Source organism: Caretta caretta, chromosome 2, assembly GCF_965140235.1.
Source record: "Caretta caretta isolate rCarCar2 chromosome 2, rCarCar1.hap1, whole genome shotgun sequence".
In the NCBI taxonomy this organism is placed as follows: Eukaryota; Metazoa; Chordata; order Testudines; family Cheloniidae; genus Caretta; species Caretta caretta.
Window position 1 is genome coordinate 113,318,014 of NC_134207.1, and position 20,655 is coordinate 113,338,668.

Genomic DNA, 20,655 nt, shown 5'->3' on the forward strand with positions numbered 1-20,655 from the left:
TGATTTATCCCATCTAGTCTAGACACGATAAATCGACCCACGAGAGCTCTCCCGTTGACTCCTGTACTCTGCCACTGCGAGGGGTGCAAGTGAAGTCAACGGAATAGCGGCAGCAGTTGACTTACCATAGTGAAGACACCGCGGTGAGTAGGTCTAAGTACGTCAACTTCAGCTACGTTGTGTAACTAAGATCGATTCCCCCCGCCCCCCCACTGTAGACCAGGGCTCAGTCTGGAGCAGTAATGCCAGAACTACTGAAGACGCAATAAATAAGCAACCATATAACGGCATTTTGCAGAATCACTTTTCAAATGGAACCCACTTGAAGGATTAAGTTTTCCCAGCTAAAAATATACAGTTTTCTCAAATACACATGACACTACTTGCTGATTGTATTATTGAAACATGCCAGTCTGACACTTTGGATGTCCACCCAGACCACTAATGGGTTCTGTCACTGTCTGCCCTGTAACCCTGGGTGCCTCTAGAGTGCAGCTTTGGTTCAGAGCCCTGACACCAGCGGCATGCTATAGTATAATGGTCTCACCCTGGCTTCCACCAGTCCAGTTGCTCCTTGTAGGGTGACTCAACAACCTTCCAGTCCCAAGTCTCCCCAAAACCATCTCCCCTACAGTGTCCAGTCCCTCTTACTGGACACTCACAGAGATAACAGCAAGTTCGCTGCCTCCAAAAAGCCAGTACACAAAACCGCTTGTCAGCTCAGCTGGGGGGATCGCACTCCACCATAATACACAGCACAAATGGCTCGTAGTAAAATGGAGAATAAGTTTATTAACAAAAAACATAGATTTAAGTGATTTCAAACAAAAGTGAAAGAGGTCTGAAAGGGCTACAAACAAAACAAAAAGAACACACTTTCCAGTGTCGACAACTTAATTCTAGCAAGATATGGCTTTTGCGTAACATAGTTCTTTTGTCAGCATTTTGCAGCCTCTTGTAACAGGAGGACCCATCTTTCATAGATACAAAGCGCTGGCTTCTTTGCTGTCTTGGGTGATGAATATCCCAAAGTCTTGTCGCAACTCCTTATATCTCCAAAGTTTGTCTTTGTCTTCAAAGCCAAGAAGCCTTCCTGGGGGCTCAACATTCTGTCTCCACCAGGAACCCGATGCCGTTTCAATTTCTCAGTTTCCTGAGATTTACAATGCAAATAATATTCCTGCAATCTCTGATGCAAATGAATGGCTCATTGTCCTTGTCACACCTGGTTCAATCTGCAGTTGAGCCAAAGAGGTGTTGGCCTTTCTCTTTTGTCTGCTTACAGCAGGGGTTCTCAAACTGGGGGTCGGGACCCCTCTGGGGTCATGAGGTTATTACATGGGGGGTCGCAAGCTATCAGCCTCCACCTCAAGCCCCACTTTGCCTCCAGCATTTATAATGGTGTTAAATATGTAAAAAAGTGTTTTTAATTTAAAAGGGGGGGTCACAAACAGAGGCTTGCTATGTGAAAGAGGTCACCAATACTAAAGTTTGAGAACCACTGGTTGCACACATTTCACAGTGATATTAATGACCAGCAGGGTTATTGGTTTTCCAGTGATACACTACAAGATACCTTTTAAATTAATATTATGACAAGTGTGTGAAGTTCATTGAGCTGGTCAGGCCAGCTGAGATTTACTTTTATATGCCAGGGAGGCCCTGGCCATCTGGCATTGGGGTGTTCTGAGGGTCACAGCTAGTCTGACCAAAATCTTAATTTTCTGCAGTGTTCTCTAAGCACCTTTAAGTAAGAATTAATGTGGTAATATTTAGGTAAATAAAATGCTCAGGCTTTTAGGGTACTGGTTTTGACTGGCAGTATGCTGTGCATGGGTTCTTAAACCTGTTGGGTCAGATTTTCAATGCAGTTTTGCGTCTCTAATAGGTCACTTGCATGTCAGGTGTGTAGGTGTGGACAGATGTATTTACCCAATATCATGGGTCTAACTTAGAAAATCTAGCCCAGTATTTTTTTACTTGGCAGTCCTGCATGACCATCTAAAATACATTTACTTGCTCACTTGATATTTGGACATTGCATACCAAGTAACATACATGGCACTCTCCTCTCTTCCACTAAAATAGATTATAGAGCTCATTCTGTTTCAATTTCTTTTTTAAATGGGGGGAAATAAATATGTACTTCATGCCAGCAGAGATTTCAAATATTGAACTTAAATACTCATGATGAATAACGTTCTGCTTTGTTTCAGTAAATGAAGATGAACAGCCATTGATAACTAGGAAAAAGAAAGTTTGTTGGACTGATGATAGTGATAAATCAGCAAAGGGAGATAGGCAAGTGACGCCCAAGAAACGAAAATCAGAAGGTGCACAGCAAAAGAAGAAAACGAAACTACAGAGCTCAAAATGAATGTAACCTCTTTACCACTCAAATAATAAGCTGATATTAGTAAATTTCATTATCGCTGTAACCATTTTTTACACCTATCACTTCTACTCAAGCCATTTTTTGCCATCTCAACAGGGCACGTATTTCTGAAACTATCTAATTTTGGGAGTAGAAAATTTTTCTACATTGGTAAATGACCATTCAGAATTTTGTAAGGTGGCAAATCTGATGGTACTAACTTTTCTTGAAATATACCATTCAGAGGTAAACGCATAATGATGTATATCTAATTTATGTTTTTAATTATATCAAGTATAGTCTAAAATTCTCTTTGAACAGTTCTGAAATTCAGTTTAAAACTACAAAAATTGCTGCAGTTCTGCGTTAATATACTTGGATTTTCTCGTTTTAATAATTAAAACTTGAAAATAGGTTTCAGTGAAATATACAATGAAAATGTCTGCAGTTAACCATTTCTACAATGTTAAATTGTTTGCAACAGGACTGGCAGCCCATAAAGATCTTCCACAGTGTTTAGGCACTTGTATCTAGGAGGACTTAATTTTGGAAGGGACCAGTTTTTTATATAATTCAGGGAAAACTGTGGTTTAAATACACCTACTAGGCTGGATTTTTTTACTAAAAAAATGTGCCTGCCTTTATCACTTTAAGGGTTATCTTTAGACAATCTTAATATATACTCCATGATGTCATAAAAATAGAACTACCAAAAATATCCTTCATATATTCACAAAAAGAAAACTTGTGTTTAACCCGTAAGACAGCAATGAAAAGAGGGTGTAAAAAGCAAATTGTATATTTTTTGCCTTCTACTGTTTCAAGTCTTTAATTTTAAAAAGGCCTGTGTCCATAAATTCAACTCTGTTTATGTCCTCTTTTTTCCAGGAGTTGGTTTACTTGATTGAAACAGGTTTCAGAGTAGTAGCCGTGTTAGTCTGTATCCGCAAAAAGAACAGGAGGACTTGTGGCATCTTAGAGACTAACAAATTTATTTGAGCATAAGCTTTTGTGAGCTACAGCTCACTTTATCGGATGCATAGGTGCCACAAGTACTCCTCTTCTTTTTTTCATTGAAACAAACACTTTTGTAACTTTTATGCAGGCATTTTACAAGTATTTACATTTACTCTCAGGCTGTTGAAATGCCAGTGTTAATAGGAAGTGGGCTAGAACAACTTTAAGATGTCCTATACGTTTTAACTCTTTATGTTCAAAGAAATCTAATATAAATTAGTTAAGTTGGAAAAGCTTACATTAATTTCTTTCCTTCTCCTTTTCTCCCCTAAAAATGTTTATCAAGTCTGTGCTCTGAGATTTATTGTGTAAAACAGAGAAAGAGTAGTATTTATTATGTATGTAAAGTTGTCTCCCTGATGAACCATTATACCATTGTGCTAAGTATTCGTACTGGGCATAATTCCACCTATCTTTAAAGGAAAGTGAGCAGGGAATGTTCAGTCAAAATAAGAATCATGGCTGACAATAGGCACTAAAGCAGAAATGTTCTCTACTCCAGTGGTTCTCAACCAGGGGTCCAGGGACCCCTGGGGGCCGCGAGCAGGTTTCTGGGGCACCACCAAGCAGGGCCAGTGTTAGACTTGCTGGGGTCCAGGGCAGAAAGCCGAAGCCCCATTGCTTGGGACTAAAACCTGGGGCTCTGAGTCCCACCACCTGGGGCTGAAACTGAAGCCTGAGCAATGTAGCTTCGCTGGGGCGCCTGTGGCTACCCCCTAACACCGGCCCTGGCTTTTATATGCAGAAAACCAGGTATTGTGGCACGGGTGGACTGTGGAGTTTTTATAGCATGTTGGTGGGGGCCGCAGAAAGAAAAAGGTTGAGAACCCCTGCTCTACTCTATATAAAAATTTGATTAACCTGAATGTAGAGGACCAGATTAGTATTGAAGGGGTAGGAAAACTCAACAGAATGAATGGGGCCACACTGGAAAAGGAATGCAGTGTATCTTGGGGGGGACATAAAATAAAACCTGTAAAGTATTTTAGCACAGCAGCCTGACTCTGCCTGAGCACTAAAGGGTCCTCTGACACAAAAGCAAAACAAACATCATCTGGACTCTGCTAGGATCTTTCACTTTATGGTGGCAATGTGCTCTTGGAGTAGGGAATCTATGTTAATCTTTTGTAACTTTTTCCCTTATTTAGTTGAACTAAACCCTTTCTGTGTTAATTTGATTTTTAAACCTGGTTTATATTGATTTAGCTTAGCTTCACAGGGACAGTTTAAAGTCACACCTTTATTTAAACTTGCATAACTCTGAATATACATTCAGGCCTAAAATAGTTTTTAGAAGCTTCTGGTTTTATACAAAGCTTTTACCTATATAAAATAAGCCTGATCCATTTGAGGGTGCAGTGTGAAATATATCCAATCAAACTTTTAACTGACTGCTAGGCCATTTTAGTGGCAGATATTGAGAGTTGTGTATGGTTCTTTTAGAACCATATTTTGTATAGTATTTTCAGATGTCTATTTTTATTTCTATTTAATATGTCTATGGGCTGAGGTGATGGATGCCATTTATACATGTAGACTAGTAGATAGCAATTTTGGTTTTTTAAATATATAGGATGAATTTTCACAAACACTGCAATATGGAAATATGCAGATTAATCTCTACCCAAAAAATTAAGCATATACGTGTTTAAGACTGTGGATCAAAAACTTGAGTTTATTGGCTAAGACCCTGTCCTGCCAAGACTTTTGAACTTGCTTACTGCACATGAGTAGACCTATTGTCTTCAGTGGAATTGCTCGCATGTAAATCTTTGCAGGATCTAGGCCTAAAGAACTATATGACGTTAGCCCCCTTCCATAAATGTCTCCACAGCCAATTCTATGGCCCCAGGTGCAAGTATACTCATGCTGACTATAGCCTGTTTCTGACTGTAATATTAATTACTGAAAAGGTTCAGTGCTGTACAGTGTTGGTTTGGGACTGCTCACTTTTTTGCTTTGAAACCTGAAATGTGGTGTCCGCTCTGAATTCCTATTCAACACCTCTCAGGTTCTTTGAACCCTGTAGTACCACTGAATTGAAGAAAGTGAGAAGATAGTTTAAGCACTTGTTCAGGTGGTTTTGTTTAAATCTTAGTAGTTTGTAAGAAGTGTTTTTCTGTATCCTTCATATGTCTTTGGGATATATTTTACCTCACAGTACACAAGGTGTTGGCAGGAAATGTTAGTGCAAAACACTTTCTTCAGCAAATGTGTCCTTTTTACCAGTGTTGCATACTTACTATAGTGGAAGAAACTGTTGCATTTACCACACTTGTGAATGCATTTGATGAGGGCCAGAGGGATCTTCTGTAACTGGGCTTTCAGCTAATTACTAGACAGAAGAAACATTGAAAAAAACCTACTAATCAATAACATCTGAAATGTATATGTTACACTTTGATAAGGACTGAACTGCAGTGGAATAATACTGTTTACTAGATATGATCCCAGTAATCAAGTTATTGTCTGGATATGAATTTCCTAAGAATTTGTGGGTGAGGTTTGGATCTGGAGTTTCTGCTTAGGCCCATTGCTAGTTTTTTAACCTCTCTAATTGTAGAGGCGTATATAAACTATTATTCATTTTATGCTAACTATAGGCCCAAAGTTGGATAGTCAACAAAATTTCCATAAGTCAGCAGTCATTACAGTGGCAGTTATCCTAGTTAAGTCTGAAATGAATCTCCTATTGTCAACTGCAGTTTCTCTTTTTATTTATTATTAAAGTTATTGATAACATTCTCAAACTCCTTTTGGGCTGAAAAGAAATGTTTTTCATGTTTGTTTTTAGGTCAGAGGTGACGTTTAAAAAACAACAAAAACCTTTCACCAAAATCCATTAAGCCTTTTTTTTTTTGAGAGGTGTATGCAGTGACAGACCAACCATTTTCTTCCACATGCTGCTGTCAGATACTTTTAGCAAGTGTAATTCAGCAATAACCAGTGTGAGGGCTGAAGATATACGTGTTTAAAAAAAAAAGAGTTCTGCAAGGTAAGCACTTCTTAGCTGAAACATATGTCCCACACTGTACATTGATAGCATGTTCTTATCACAATAAGTACAGTCTATATGAAACCCATAGTAAAGACCTATTTCTGTTTTACTGAGCAAATCCAGGAGAAAAGCTTCTGATAAGACAGACATGCTGAGCGGAGATCAGAAGAACTGGGCACAATGGCCCATCATCTGTTTATCACAACTGCACCTATTGTGGTTGGTTGGTTTGTCCCTCCTTGGGACCCAGCCAAGAAAAAGAACATTCTCTCTTATCTCAGGTTTCAGAGTAACAGCCGTGTTAGTCTGTATTCGCAAAAAGAAAAGGAGTACTTGTGGCACCTTAGAGACTTAACAAATTTAATTTGAGCATAAGCTTTCGTGAGCTACAGCTCACTTCATTGGATGCATGCAGTGGAAAATAGAGTGGGGAGATTTTATACACAGGGAGAACATGAAACAATGGGTGTTACCAGACACACTGTAACCTGATCACTCTCGTTACAGTGTGTATGGTAACACCCCTTGTTTCATGTTCTCCCTGTGCATAAAATCTCCCCACTCTATTTTCCAGTGCATACATCCGATGAAGTGAGCTGTAGCTCAGGAAAGCTTATGCTCAAATAAATTTGTTAGTCTCTAACGTGCCTCAAGTACTCGTCTCTTATCTCCCCCTGCACCCGTTTTTCATTCTTTTTTTCCTTCATCCTCCTCCTATCAGTAACAGCAAGTAGATGAAAATAAAGTGAGGTACCTTGATTGTTCGTGTAGTCTAACTTATTTTTCTATAGACCCCTTAAAAATTGCTGAGGATCTCTACAGCCCACTTAATAATCTTTCCAAATACTGTAAAAAAAAAAAAATTGTTGGGGTGTGGGGTCTGGCCAGGAGCTAGGGTGAGGGAGGGGGCTCAGGGTTGGGGGCAGAAGGTTGGGGGTGGAACCTTTACCTGGGGCGGCTCCTATCAGGTGCAGGTGGGAAGGGTGGGGAGTGCAGGAGCTACTGTTTGGTGCTCAGGATGGATGTGTGGGGGGGTGCAGAAGTCAGGGTATGGGGAGGCTGGGGGTGTAGGGGGTGCAGAAGTTGCTGGGGGGGTTCAAGGGTCAGGGCCGGGGGCTTGGGGTGTGTGAGGGGGTGCAGGGGTCAGGGTGGACAGGGGGCTGGGGTTGTGGGGGTACTCACGGCAGGGGGCTGGAGGGGGGGGTATGCCGCGATTCCAGCCCCTTCCCCAAGGTTGCCACCCCCTCCTCCCCCCGAGCGTGCTGAGGCTCTGCTCTTCCCCCTCCCCCTGCCGGCAAACAGCTGATCGGCGGCAGGGAGAGGGGGCGGGGCGGAACGGAGCACGCTGGGGGGAGGAGCCTGGCTGCCCAGCTGCAGCCGGAGCCCCAGCGCCAGCAGCACCGAGCGTCTGCCCCCACGGGAGGGGGAGCGGGTGGGGGCCGGGCGCCGTGGTAAATCCAGTCCTGGGAGGGTGAGGCGCGAGGCGGAGGGAGCCAAGCCAGCCCGCCCCCTGGGCCGCGGCGGCGGGAAACCCCGGGCGATGCGCGGCTCTGATTGGCTGGCCCGTCCCGTGCCCCGCCCCGGGAAGGTTCGGGGGTGGAAGGTCGGGGCGCCTCAGGCCCTGGTGCGAAGGTTCCCGCGGCAGCTGGGCTCCAGGGGAGGGCAGGTCAGTGCCGCCGGCCTGCAGTGCACGCGCCCGGCCCTGGGGCTGCCGGGGGCGGGGGGAAGCGGTAGGGGCAAGTACCTGGCTTGGTACTTCTCGCGTGGTGCTGAGCCGAGCTGTGCAGGGGGCTGAGCGAGGCTCCGTGCGCGGGCCGTGGGGTGGGGGCTGAGCGAGGCTGGGCTGCGGGGGGCGTGTTTGGAGGGGGGAGGAGGTGTTTTCTGGGTGTTGCGGTTGGGGACCCCAGACCCTGGAGATGGTGACGTTCCCCTCTGGTCACGGCTGGTTCCTCGCCCTGCCCTGTTCTCTGTTTGCTAGCGTCTTGCAAAGTGCTTTCCCGCAGTCACTCTGCATCCCTCTGGGGGTGATCACAGGGGTCTGTCAACCCTTCTTACAGAAACGAGCCTGAACCAGCCCCCGCCTCTGAGTTTCCCCAGGCCGTGGGGAGGTTTGGATCCAGATTTGTGGCTGGCACCTGTGTGTGTACTGGGCTGAACCCAGACCTAGATCCAGACACCCCTGAGCCTGGAGAAAGTTCAGATCCAGATCTGATCATGGCAACATGGCCCAGTCTCTGCCTGTTCAGGGAAGTTCTGGGCTAGAGCTATTGCAGGACCATGAGATTTGTTATCCCTTACGCAAAAAGAAAAGAAGTACTTGTGGCACCTTAGAGACTTATTTGAGCATAAGCTTTCGTGAGCTGTAGCTCCGATGAAGTGAGCTGTAGCTCACGAAAGCTTATACTCAAATAAATTGGTTAGTCTCTAAGGTGCCACAAGTACTCCTTTTCTTTTTGCGAATATAGACTAACACGGCTGTTACTCTGAAATCTTACCCCTTACGTTGTCATTATAGGGAATTGCCTAAGATGTTTGACACAGAAACATTACAAATGGCCTCTGTTAAGGAGCAGCTTCAGTAAATCTGTCTCAAGCCATTAGACCCTGACCCACCTTCCTAACACGCTGCTTCTCCTTGGCCTTCAGGTTCAGTGTTCATCAAACCCATTTAAAATCTATTTTAATATTCTATACTTAATGTGTGTGATATCCTTTCACTTAGTCCAGAACTGTTCATTCATATGAGATGTTTCTCCTGCTCACTTGCATCCAGATACACTGATATCATGGTATATGCTTTCATGTTCTTAGGATTTTAAGTTTGTGGTGCATGTATGTTCTTGTTTTCTCAATGATTGCCAATACCTTGTCTAAAAACAGAGCAGTATAGGGAAGTTTGCATTACTGTTGCCCAACCTTTAGTCATTATACAAAAACTATATACATCAATAGAGGACTTCCGTTTCAAGTGTTATCAAGTTAATACCTTTGAGAGCATTAAAGTAAGTTTAAAAATAAATTTACATTTGCATAAAAGCTGCCTCAAGGAAGGAGGGAATGAAAAGAATTAATATAACTCTGATTTCCTTGTTATGTTCCCAGAATGGGTTTGGACTGGATAGGCTTTGGCTATGCAGCATTGGTTACATCAGGTGGAATAATTGGCTACGCAAAAGCAGGTATAGTATTGATAAAGCCTCAAACTCTCTGGTGCATCATTGAATCAGATGTTGGGAAATGGAACCACCCCCACCCCCTCATATAAAAAGCAAAATATCAAGTTTTCTGCACAGTGTAACTTCTTGTAGAAAGAGGCTATCTAAATGTTCATGCTGTTCTTAACTTTGACAGTTTAAGGTTTATGCAGATCTTTCACTGTAGTTGGGAGTGGACAGCTGTAATTTAAGTTGGTGGTTTTTTGTGATAAACTCACAATCAGGCATACTAGTCGTCTACTGATGGCTTTATGTTCTTTGGGTGAATCGCTGTAAGGTTGCTTCAGAAAGGCTTTATAGCTGATGTCTTGAATATCAATGACCTACTTATATATTTTTCAGATAACCTATAAAAAGGTTAATTGCTAGTAGTTTTTAATTTTGTTTTTTACAATTGATACCAACACCCATCTTGTACTCTACAAGTGGTCCCCTTATCACTTCTAAAAATGGTACATTTAGAAGAGTAACTGCAAGTATTTAGGGAGCTCAGCTTTCCATTTTAACCTTTCTGTAAGTAGTGTGACTTGTTTATGCTGTGTCAGAGTTATTTAGCAATATTTCTTTGCAGAGCTGCATTGAATATATTTGCACTTGGAACTTTATTCCCTGATCTGCTGCTTCCAGTTCTGCTTTTCTTGGTTTTCATTCCTTCATACAGAACCGTGGATCATCAGCTATTAAAATTCTTGCAATGGGAGGCCTCAATTCATATGGAAACCCTCACTCAATTTTAGGATAGACCCATGTTTAATGTGGACTGAGGAGTTCGCTGTTACCCGTTGGCCTGCTCCTACATCCCTGAATTCAGTAGGAGTTTTGCCCACAAATATGAATAAATTGGAGCTCCAGAGAGCTTGTTAATGTGCTCCCACTAGCTTGTTTCATCCTGTAGTGTAGGTGACCAGTCAGGATGGAGGTAATGAACAACATTTGGAACTTGCACTGAACTTTTGATTAGTATTTCTCAGAGCACTTTACAAAATGATAAGCATTATTATCCTTTGTTTCCAGATAGGGAAACTGAGACCCAGAATTTAAGTGACTTTTCCAAGGTCATGTGGTAATTCATTGGCCAAGCGAGGCATGGAACCCAGGTCTCCTGACTCCCAATCTGAGAGGAATGATTTTTTTGAGGGGAGGAGTAAAAGCAAGTGAGGTGACTTGACGGGGTATGAGAGACTGCTAATAACTGAGACCTGCCTGTGCCAGTAAAAGTACGGGACAAGCATGTTAAAAGTAAAGGAAGAGTAGCTGAGCAAATGGCTGTCCATCATTATATTCACTTTATTCTATAGTTATCTATTTTTAACTTAAACCTGAAAATGTTCAACCAGTCAGATCTCTGACCATTCTGATATCCTTGCAAAAAAGAGATGCCTTATATAATGATGTCACTACTGACAGAGTAGGCTCTTTAATAATTTTTTTCTTTTTTAAAAAATGTTCTCAGTGTAAATTACCTCTATTGTCTATTCCTGTGTGGAGATCCTTATGATCTTGCGATATCACGTTCATATGTCAAATCTATTACTGTAGTGCAAATCTAGGGAGCATTATCTCCTTCATCTTTTATAGGTGGAGACCCTGCCTGACCATATCTTCAGAATGTCCAAGTGTGTTTGTAATAACTTAAGGTTTTGTTTGGCTCCAACATAAGTACTGAAACATATCTTGCCTATGTTGTATTCAATGGGGTGCTCCAAAACCAATCTGCAGGCATGCCAGGAAAATCCTGGCATCACGCTACCTAACCCCCTCCCCACCTCCCATCCCCTGCCCAGTTGTGTTATGGAATATGGGGGGGTGGAAGCGGGTCCCATGTGTGAGTAGCTGTGGGCATGGGCATCTCATTACTGTTGATCATTGAGGCAAAATTCAGGTATGCGGTGGCCATTCTGAGGAAAATCAGTTACTCAATTTGAAGGAGAAAGCTGTAGCTACGCTGCTGAACTGGATGGGAATAGAGTAGCCACTTGCTAATGTGCGTGTCTTTTCCTTACACAAATGAGTGTCCTGCACCTCCTCTCCCTCCATCCCCTGCTTTATCCCAGATGTGGGATCTGAACCAATAGAGCAGCTGACAATTAATGACTGAAGAATGATCAGCTTCCTACAGCACTAAGTGCTCATTGTTCTGGTAAACTTTGAGTAAAGACTTTTATCATACTAGCCTTACAATTTCAGACCATTTTAGTGGTGACCTGCAAATGGAACAGATGGAATGCTATCACCATTAGCAATAGGCGTGGAATGCAGCTCTTAGCATGGTTGATGAAGGCATTCATCACTTATTAAAGGTGATGACATTTTGTCAGTTCCATTTACAGGTTATCTACAAATCACTGAGGATAGGACTGGAAATAGCATGCATCTTCTGTCAATAGTGCAGGGTTATCCTTTTGCACTAAGGACCAGATCTAAAGCCCACTGAAGTCCATGGGGATCATTTTTTCCATTGTCTCCAATGGCTTTGGATTTGGGCCTTTTGTGTGTTTAACCTTGAATACTTCTATTATTGGTGCCTTCTAGCCCTTCTTCGTAAGTTGCCTAATCGTCTTGCCTACTGTCATAAATATAAAGGGAAGGGTAAACCCCCTTGAAATCCCTCCTGGCCAGGGGAAAGCTCCTCTCACCTGTAAAGGGTTAAGAAGCTAAAGGTAACCTCGCTGGCACCTGACCAAAATGACCAATGAGGAGACAAGATACTTTCAAAAGCTGGGAGGAGGGAGAGAAACAAAGGGTCTGTTTCTGTCTATATGCTGGTCTTTGTCGGGGATAGACCAGGAATGGAATCTTAGAACTTTTAGTAAGTAATCTAGCTAGGTATGTGTTAGATTATGATTTCTTTAAATGGCTGAGAAAAGAATTGTGCTGAATAGAATAACTATTTCTGTCTGTGTATCTTTTTTGTAACTTAAGGTTTTGCCTAGAGGGGTTCTTTATGTTTTTGAATCTAATTACCCTGCAAGATATCTACCATCCTGATTTTACAGGGGGGATTTCTTTATTTCTATTTACTTCTATTTTTTTATTAAAAGTCTTCTTGTAAGAAAACTGAATGCTTTTTCATTGTTCTCAGATCCAAGGATTTGGGTCTGTGGTCACCTATGCAAATTGGTGAGGCTTTTTATCCAACATTTCCCAGGAAAGGGGGGGTGCAAGTGTTGGGAGGATTGTTCATTGTTCTTAAGATCCAAGGGTCTGGGTCTGTAGTCACCTAGGCAAATTGGTGAGGCTTTTTACCAAACCCTTGTCCAGGAAGTGGGGTGCAAGGTTTTGGGAAGTATTTTGGGGGGAAGGACGCGTCCAAACAGCTCTTCCCCAGTAACCAGTATTAGTTTGGTGGTGGTAGTGGCCAGTCCAAGGACAACGGGTGGAATATTTTGTACCTTGGGGAAGTTTTGACCTAAGCTGGTAAAGATAAGCTTAGGAGGTTTTTCATGCAGGTCCCCACATCTGTACCCTAGAGTTCAGAGTGGGGAGGAACCCTGACATGGATCCCACCGCTGCCACCATGTCATGTAAAATCAGGATGGTAGATATCTTGCAGGGTAATTAGATTCAAAAACATAGAGAACCCCTCTAGGCAAAACCTTAAGTTACAAAAAAGATACACAGACAGAATTAGTTATTCTATTCAGCACAATTCTTTTCTCAGCCATTTAAAGAAATCATAATCTAACACATACCTAGCTAGATTACTTACTAAAAGTTCTAAGACTCCATTCCTGGTCTATCCCCGACAAAGACCAGCATATAGACAGACACAGACCCTTTGTTTCTGTCCCTCCTCCCAGCTTTTGAAAGTATCTTGTCTCCTCATTGGTCATTTTGGTCAGGTGCCAGCGAGGTTACCTTTAGCTTCTTAACCCTTTACAGGTGAGAGGAGCTTTCCCCTGGCCAGGAGGGATTTCAAGGGGGTTTACCCTTCCCTTTATATTTATGACACCTACCTAGTTTAAATTTCCTTTTTCTAATCTCAGATCATTGCTATGTGAGATCTGTACCACCCAACATAATTAATCCCTTTATTTCATGCTAGTACCTCTCAAGAGCTTCTGGAAACATTTGCGGCGGGGGGAGGGGACGGGGACAAATTCTTTTACCCATCAAAGGTCATGTCTAATGCTTTTATTCTAGTGACTCTTTTTCTGTTTGTAATTTATCAATGACTTATTTGCATGTTAAAGAACTAAATGCTGTAATGTTACCTGCAACTAATCTAGAGTTATTTGGTACTTTGTTAGGATCTGTATCATGACTTTCTTAATAAAAGCCAGCCTATTCAAATATTAACATCCCTCTCACATTTGATCTAAATTCTAGTCTACCTTATAACAGTGAACGAACATGATTGTTTTGTTTAACTGCTTGGTTTATGGACCAAGTTTATGTCTGATCTTCTAATAAGTGCAGTATGTTTGATTTATTCAAGGTAGTGTCCCATCTCTAGCTGCTGGTCTTCTTTTCGGGAGCTTAGCTGGACTGGGTGCTTACCAGCTGTCTCAGAATCCAAAAAATGTGTGGCTTTCTCTGAGTGAGTCTACTTTAAAATATCTATGTAAAACAAACATACTGTTATGTTAATAACACTTCAAGGCTGTATATGATGGTGCAGCAGTAGGGTGCACCATAGCTAAGATTGTGCTTCAAAGTTCAGTTTTAACCGGGCATTTAAAACCTTTATTTTGTAGAACTCTCACTGAAATGGCAAAAAGCAATACATTGAATATAAACTTAGAGCACTATTTGAAATTTTCATGATGGTTTAATGAAAAATGAATTGATAGAGAGAATAATAAGAGTTTAATTATTATCCCCTTTGGTATGTCTTCCCCACCCCTCCCTGCTAGACTGTCTCACTTTTCTTTGTACTCGTTTGGCAATAAATTTAAATCACTCCAGGCTCTGGCTTTTAGCCACATCGTTGTCTTCATGTACTGATTCCTAGAATATCAGTTATACTGTACATCAGGTGTGTTTGTCTATAGAATATTGTATGACATTTTAGCCTTAAAGGAAAACATATGCCAAGCCAAACCTGCCAAATTTCAGTTTGCAGAAAAATCTGCTGAGGATATGAATGGTCATCACTTCTAGATAGTGAGAGAGAAACCCTCATCAAATGCTGCCAGTAGCCTAGAGGAAAGAGGAGACCAGGTGGGAGTTCAGCTTTCACCTCTTCTACGTGCTGTTTAAATTCCTCTGCAATTCACTACCCCTATTATTGACTACAGTCATGAACTCCTACCTAGAAGACAGTTAGGAAAGAGCTGTTGACACCACCCTTTTTCCCCCCAGCCCCCTTTCCTTTTAAAATAAGTTAATAGTTTATGCAAGTTCACTACAAATCCAGACCTCAGGTCTAAGATAACAAACCCTAATCTTCCCCACTGCACCACACTGTCTTTCAGAGAGACTAAAACCATTTTGGGTTATCTTGTCCTTAACAGCTGTAAACCACATTTTTGTCCCAGAGCCAGGGGTTCTGATCATCGGTGTTCTACTGCTGACTAGTAAACAATGTAAGTCACTTGGAAGTGTGTGTCAAGTCCTCCTCCAGTGACTGGTCTAGAAAGGAAGTGCTCCTGTAGCTCAAATAATAAGAGCCTAAGTTAGGGGACCTGAAGGTCAAGGAGTTCAAACTCTGCTGCTTCTGGAAGGCGGGAGTGTATGGTTGCATGCAATTCACATAGTGAAAAAAATACTTTTGGTCAGGGTTTTTTGGTTAAAAATTACAATCTGTAATATGGTGTGAATCCCCAAAATACATGTTTTGTATTGCAGCCACTTGTCACAACATTTTGTTTGTGTAATCCAATGGAGGCAGGGGGTGTGTGAAGCGTAACCCTCTATGTCTGATCCACAGAGGACGTCCCTCTGTGACAACTCTCAGCTTGAGGGCATACCTCTTGAGAACAAGCTGTAAAATTGCATGCTTTTAGCTCTAGAGGTCATTGGTTCAGTCCCCGGTCTTGGGCAAACTGACGGTTGTCACATGTGCTGGTGTCTTACATTGAGCCATGTGCTTTATACTGGCTGGGAGGAGGGAGCACAATAGGCATATCTGCTGTAATGCAGGGATGACACCCTGCTGCTGCAACTGCTACTTCACAGAGGTTCCCTGCAGCTGACAGGTTATGTTTTCACTGCTAAATCTAGAGGGTTGCTCTTTGTTTACTTTTTAATAATTTATAAATGGGGATAAAATGGTAGGCACTCAGTTTACTGGGGAACATCACAGCCTCTCGCACTCATCATAAGGGTCAATATAGACACTGCTTCAACAGTGCAATTTATTCCTCTGGTTCCCAGGCAGGTGCCACTTCCTTTCTCATTGACTCTTGGGAATTATACACCCAAGCTGTAGTTTAAAAAAAAAAACCAAGAAGTTAGCAAACACAAACTAATTTAATGGCAGTTAAGGTTGTGGCACTCCACCCACTCAAACTTTAGAACTATGGAAATAAGTAATGGGGAAAGACTTGTGTATTCCTTTTCACCTTCATATTGCCTATAGCACTGTTGATACGCACTCCAGGGCTCCGTAAGGCTTTTGCTTCCATCTCCAACTGATGCCCCAAAGCAGTACATACCCCACCTTTGTTTAAACTTGCAGTAACACAAAACCTTAATGTCAGCAGTGTTAAGGCAAAATAACTTTCCAAATGTATGGAATGTGTGACAGTCAGATGTGCTGATCTGTTGATATAAAATAGGGGTGGGTAAACTTTTTGACCTTAGGGCCACATCTGGGTATGGAAATTGCATAGCGGGCCATGGATGCTCACAAAATTGGGAGTTGGGGTGCGGGATGAGGTGAGAGCTCTGGCTGGGGGTGCAGGCTCTGGGTTGGGGCCAGAAATGAGGAGTTCAGGGTGCGGGAGGGGGCTCCAGGCTGGGTCAGGAGGTTGGGATGTGGGAGGAGGTCAGAGACGCAGGCTGCGGGTGGCTCTTACCTCAAGCAACTCCCAGAAGCAGCGACATGTCCCCATCTCCCGCTCCTACGCGGAGGCACGACCAGGCGACTGCGTGCTGCCCTGTCTGCAGGCACCGCTCCTGCAGCTTCCATTGGTCATGGTTCTCAGCCAATGGGAGCTGCAGAGCCAGTGCTTTGGGCGGGGGCAGCATGCAGAGCCCCCTGGCTAACCCTACACATAGGAGCCAGAGTCGGGACATGCTGCTGCTTCCGGGAGCCGCGCGGAGCACGCATGGAGCGGAGCAAGCCCCCGACCCCACTCCCCAGCTGGAGCACCGGAGCAGGGCAAGCCCCTGACCCCGCTCCCCCACAAGAGCTCAAGGGCTGTATTTAAAGGTTGATGGGCTGGCTGCAGGCTGTAGTTTGCCCATCCCGATATAAAAACATAAATTGTTTCCCCATCTTCACATATATACATGTTTGTAAGGTCTTGAGTGGAGATATCTTAATTGCCACTAAATATAATTTTTGTTTGATTACATTTATGGTGATCAGTCCATTAGGACTTAAGGCAGTTTTAACAAAATATTTGTGAAAGGCGACAAGGTTAAATGCCAGTTCTGATCAGTACCCTAGACTACAGTTGTATACAAACTAGGGATCCATCCTGCAAACCCCAACTTGAGTAAATAGGCCCATTAAAATTATTTGTAGAGGATTGAGCAGTGGATTTGTGCACAGATGGATCCGCTAATCAAACCCCCATAAAGGGAGGTGGTGACAGGTGTCTGCCATTCTGCTCACTTTTATGTTTTGCAGTTGTTGCTATGGGCTGGCTACTCCATGAATGGGCTAAGGATTTCATCCTCCATATGTCTTCTGTGCTGAGGAATGAGTTCTGCACATTTTTCTAATCACTCAGCTTTTTCATTGGAGGGGTGTGTAGTAGTCAGCGGTTTGGCCCTTCATTTTTAGCAGCTCCATGAATTTGCATGGGGACAGTGCCAGGAATAACTGATCAAGATGGATAATACTCACTCTTAGCTCAGCTAATGGAAGATAGTGCAGGTTCTTGAAATAAATTAACAATACTTAAGGTATATGAAGCATGCTAAATCTTCAAAGTCTTTTACAAACACAGATTAACTAATCCTCAGAACACCTTTGAGAGATAGGTGAACAAATATATTCTCACTGTTTCACACATGCGTGCGCGTGCACACACACACGCATTGGGGAAACCGAGGTGCACAAGTTTTGCCCAAAGACTCGGAGGGAGTCAATGCCTTAGTTGTGGTTAGAATAACTTATTTCTGATGAAAGATGCATCTTTTTCCAAGGGAACTATAAGGACACCAGATAGGTGTGTAAAACCTGCGTTTAAAATATTACCCCTTACAGTGGGTTTTAAAAAAAAATTTACAGAGTTTTCTTGATTTTTCTGTTTTATGAAATTAATCGTGTTTCACACTTGATCTATTTATCACTTCTTTTTTGCTCGTTCTGAGTTAGCATGTCTCTCTTGCACACATACCTCTGAAATAGTTCTGACTGGTCATCCGATCTTTCATTTAGTTGCATCTGGAACACTGACTGGAGTTATGGGAATGAGATTTTACAACTCTGGAAAAGTCATGCCTGCAGGATTAATTGCTGGTGCCAGGTACTACACCACATGCTGTTTCTAATCTTACTCCATATGTTTGAGTCACTCCTATTTAATTACATTGGGGTTAAATTACTGTGTTCTAGGATTATAAAATATTTAAATAAGATTCCATGTATCTTTTTAAAACCAGATAATTTCAGTTTTGTACTTATGTTTTTGCGGGGAGTATTTGGAAGTTTGCTCTGCACTTTTTTTAATTTCAATGAACTTACAATGTTTTCCTTTAAACAGTCTGTTAATGGTTGGGAGACTTGGACTGAAGATGATTGAAAAGCCCCATGATCCATAATTGTGACTTAATGGGTCAATAGGAAGCCTGAAAATGCAGCTGCCTGAATATACAGAGAGCACACAACTGTTCTTACATCAAATAACTTTTTTTTTTAAGATGGGGAAATTTGATGGCATGGGTAAATGTTAAGTGTACAAAATATCATTTGTTTCAGCAGTCAATATTTATCCCTACTTTGTTCTGAGAAGTTGGGTTAGTGTTAGTTTAAATTTCTCCTAATACATCTTTCATTAACCACTCCCATTTTGAGCAGTCCAAAAAAAAAAAGTATAGACAACGTATGAGGGCTAGGGAACTGGTGCCTAACATCGTGATAAAGACAATTCCCACTGTGGGCCAATAGGAGTACTTACTTGGTCAAATACAATACAAATCTGTATGGTTACTCTGCATGCAAACTATCAGAATGCTTTACCTGACTGCGGTTTGGCTGTAAGAATGTCTAACACCAACTGAATATTTTATTGCAAAATTATGTTAAGCAAAATGTCATTTAAAGGAGATTGATCTTTATACTAATAAAACCTGAGAATTTATATTGCAAAACTATATCCTTTATTGGGCAAGTCTGGATTGGGGCAGGTTTGTGCCCTTCCTGTGGCTTACCTTTTCTTAAGAAAATCTTTTCAGTGCACTGTTCTCCAAATGCAGTCTTTGATCATGTAAAGAAAGGTAACTTTTTAAATGGCGGGGAAGAAGACAGAATTACGTGTGTACATTGTGTTAACACTGCATTAAAGACTCTTTAAAAAAGAAACCTCTATTGTGGATAATTTCAGCAAGATTTATGCAAGAGTATTTGAACTGTTGAAGTCAGCCTAAAATACACAATCACTTGCATTTTCTATTCGGAGTATAAAATCAGTTCTGTAGTTCTGGTCTTCCCTAATCACCCTTTAGTTTCTAACAGTGCTTGAGCATTTGTAGCATCTCTTCAGTTAATGGACACAGGTGTGACTTTATTTTGTAATCATTAACATATCTCTGCTTTCTGTGCAGTCTGTGGCTTAAACTGTAGTACAGCTGTGGAAGATAGGGTTGATCCAGTACAGTCTTATAGTATAACATCTTTATAGTAATTTATAATGATATTTATGCTGACTTGAAATATCCTAAAGTGTTTTACAAATACCAGAATCCCTTCACCCAGTAACAAAATGCAGCCACTTCTTGGGTGGAACTGAGCACCTGTTTAATGATGGTTTCCACCTTAGGGCTCTGAATCGCCGACGGGAATGCTCGGGTGTTAGCCCCATTCTGACTCTCGCCTTGGTTTTAAACAGTTCATACCGGTTCATTTGTGCCTTAGGCATTTCAGCCGCTACCTCAGCTAAGGGTCCACTGAGCTGCGGCCTCAGCTCTATCATGTATTGGTCTGTAGAGATGCTGTACCCAAGGCAGGCCCTTTCAAAGTTTTCTAAGAAGGCCTCAGTATCATCACCTGCCTTGTAGGTGGGGAACTTTCTGGGATGGGAAGTGGTACCTGGAGAAGGATTGCTAGGGTTTGTTGGTATATTCTGCTGAGCCCTTGCCTTCTCCATCTCCAGTGCATGCTTCCTCTCTTTTTCCTTCTCTTCCTCCACATGCTTCCTCTCTCTTTCCTTCTCCTCCATATCTTTTTTCTTTGCCTCCATAGCTCTCCTGTAAGCAGCCGCTTGGTGGTGTTCTGCCTCTTTCGCTGCCTCCCTTTCTTTGTCCTTTGCCTCCATTTCTCTCCTGTGAGCAGCTTCTAGGGCTCTTTCGGCTTCTTTCACTGCCTCCAGTTTGGCTAACTCCAATTTGTGTAGTGCCTTGGTGTCTGTCATCTTTACCTCTCTGTTTTTCACTAACTTTACACCTGAGGGTTAGAAATAAAACAAACAAAACTTGGCTTGTAAAATTTTGCTGTGCTGTAATAGGCTACCTATATTCTCTGATAGTGATTGTCAGCCTACAGAAAAATAAAAAAAATAAAAAAAAAAACCTTAACGCCTTTGTCTCCAGGCAAATAGGCAGAGAAAACCCCTCGAGTTACTTTTAGGTTAAAAAAAAAAAAATTTAAAAACACGAAGCATGTTGTACCCAAGGTGGATTTAGGTCACCAGAATCTAACCAGTTAGAATCTGGCCAAGATTCCAGGATTAAAACCCATTACTCTGGGGGGGAGGGAGATCTTAATAAGCATAAGT

General features: G+C 42.2%; 2 protein-coding genes across 4 annotated transcripts in view; both read left to right on the forward strand.

Annotated features, from left to right (window-relative positions):
• Positions 1-6,145, forward strand: part of PAK1IP1 (PAK1 interacting protein 1) — a 17,779-nt gene extending 11,634 nt beyond the window's left edge. For all 3 annotated transcript variants that reach the window (XM_048839885.2, XM_048839886.2, XM_048839887.2), the window contains exon 10: positions 2,217-6,145. In XM_048839885.2, coding sequence (XP_048695842.2) covers positions 2,217-2,377 — 161 coding nt within the window. In that variant the 3' untranslated portion in view covers positions 2,378-6,145. The remainder of the gene's footprint in view (positions 1-2,216) is intronic.
• A 1,764-nt stretch (positions 6,146-7,909) lies between these two features.
• On the forward strand, positions 7,910-19,244 carry LOC125632148 (transmembrane protein 14C). The gene is made up of 5 exons (XM_048839883.2): positions 7,910-8,055; positions 9,492-9,568; positions 14,043-14,144; positions 18,102-18,189; positions 18,427-19,244. Exons 2-5 carry the CDS (start codon positions 9,493-9,495, stop codon positions 18,482-18,484), a joined length of 324 nt encoding a protein of 107 aa, XP_048695840.1. The 5' UTR covers positions 7,910-8,055; position 9,492; the 3' UTR covers positions 18,485-19,244.
• The last annotated feature ends 1,411 nt before the right edge of the window (positions 19,245-20,655 follow it).

Bases quoted from the DNA above. Each gene is read 5' to 3' on its own strand.
- LOC125632148 (XM_048839883.2), top strand. From the start codon at position 9,493: ATGGGTTTGGACTGGATAGGCTTTGGCTATGCAGCATTGGTTACATCA. The intron at 9,569-14,042 runs GTATAGTATTGA...GATTTATTCAAG, and splicing joins AATTGGCTACGCAAAAGCAG to GTAGTGTCCCATCTCTAGCT. The intron at 18,190-18,426 runs GTACTACACCAC...TCCTTTAAACAG, and splicing joins GGATTAATTGCTGGTGCCAG to TCTGTTAATGGTTGGGAGAC.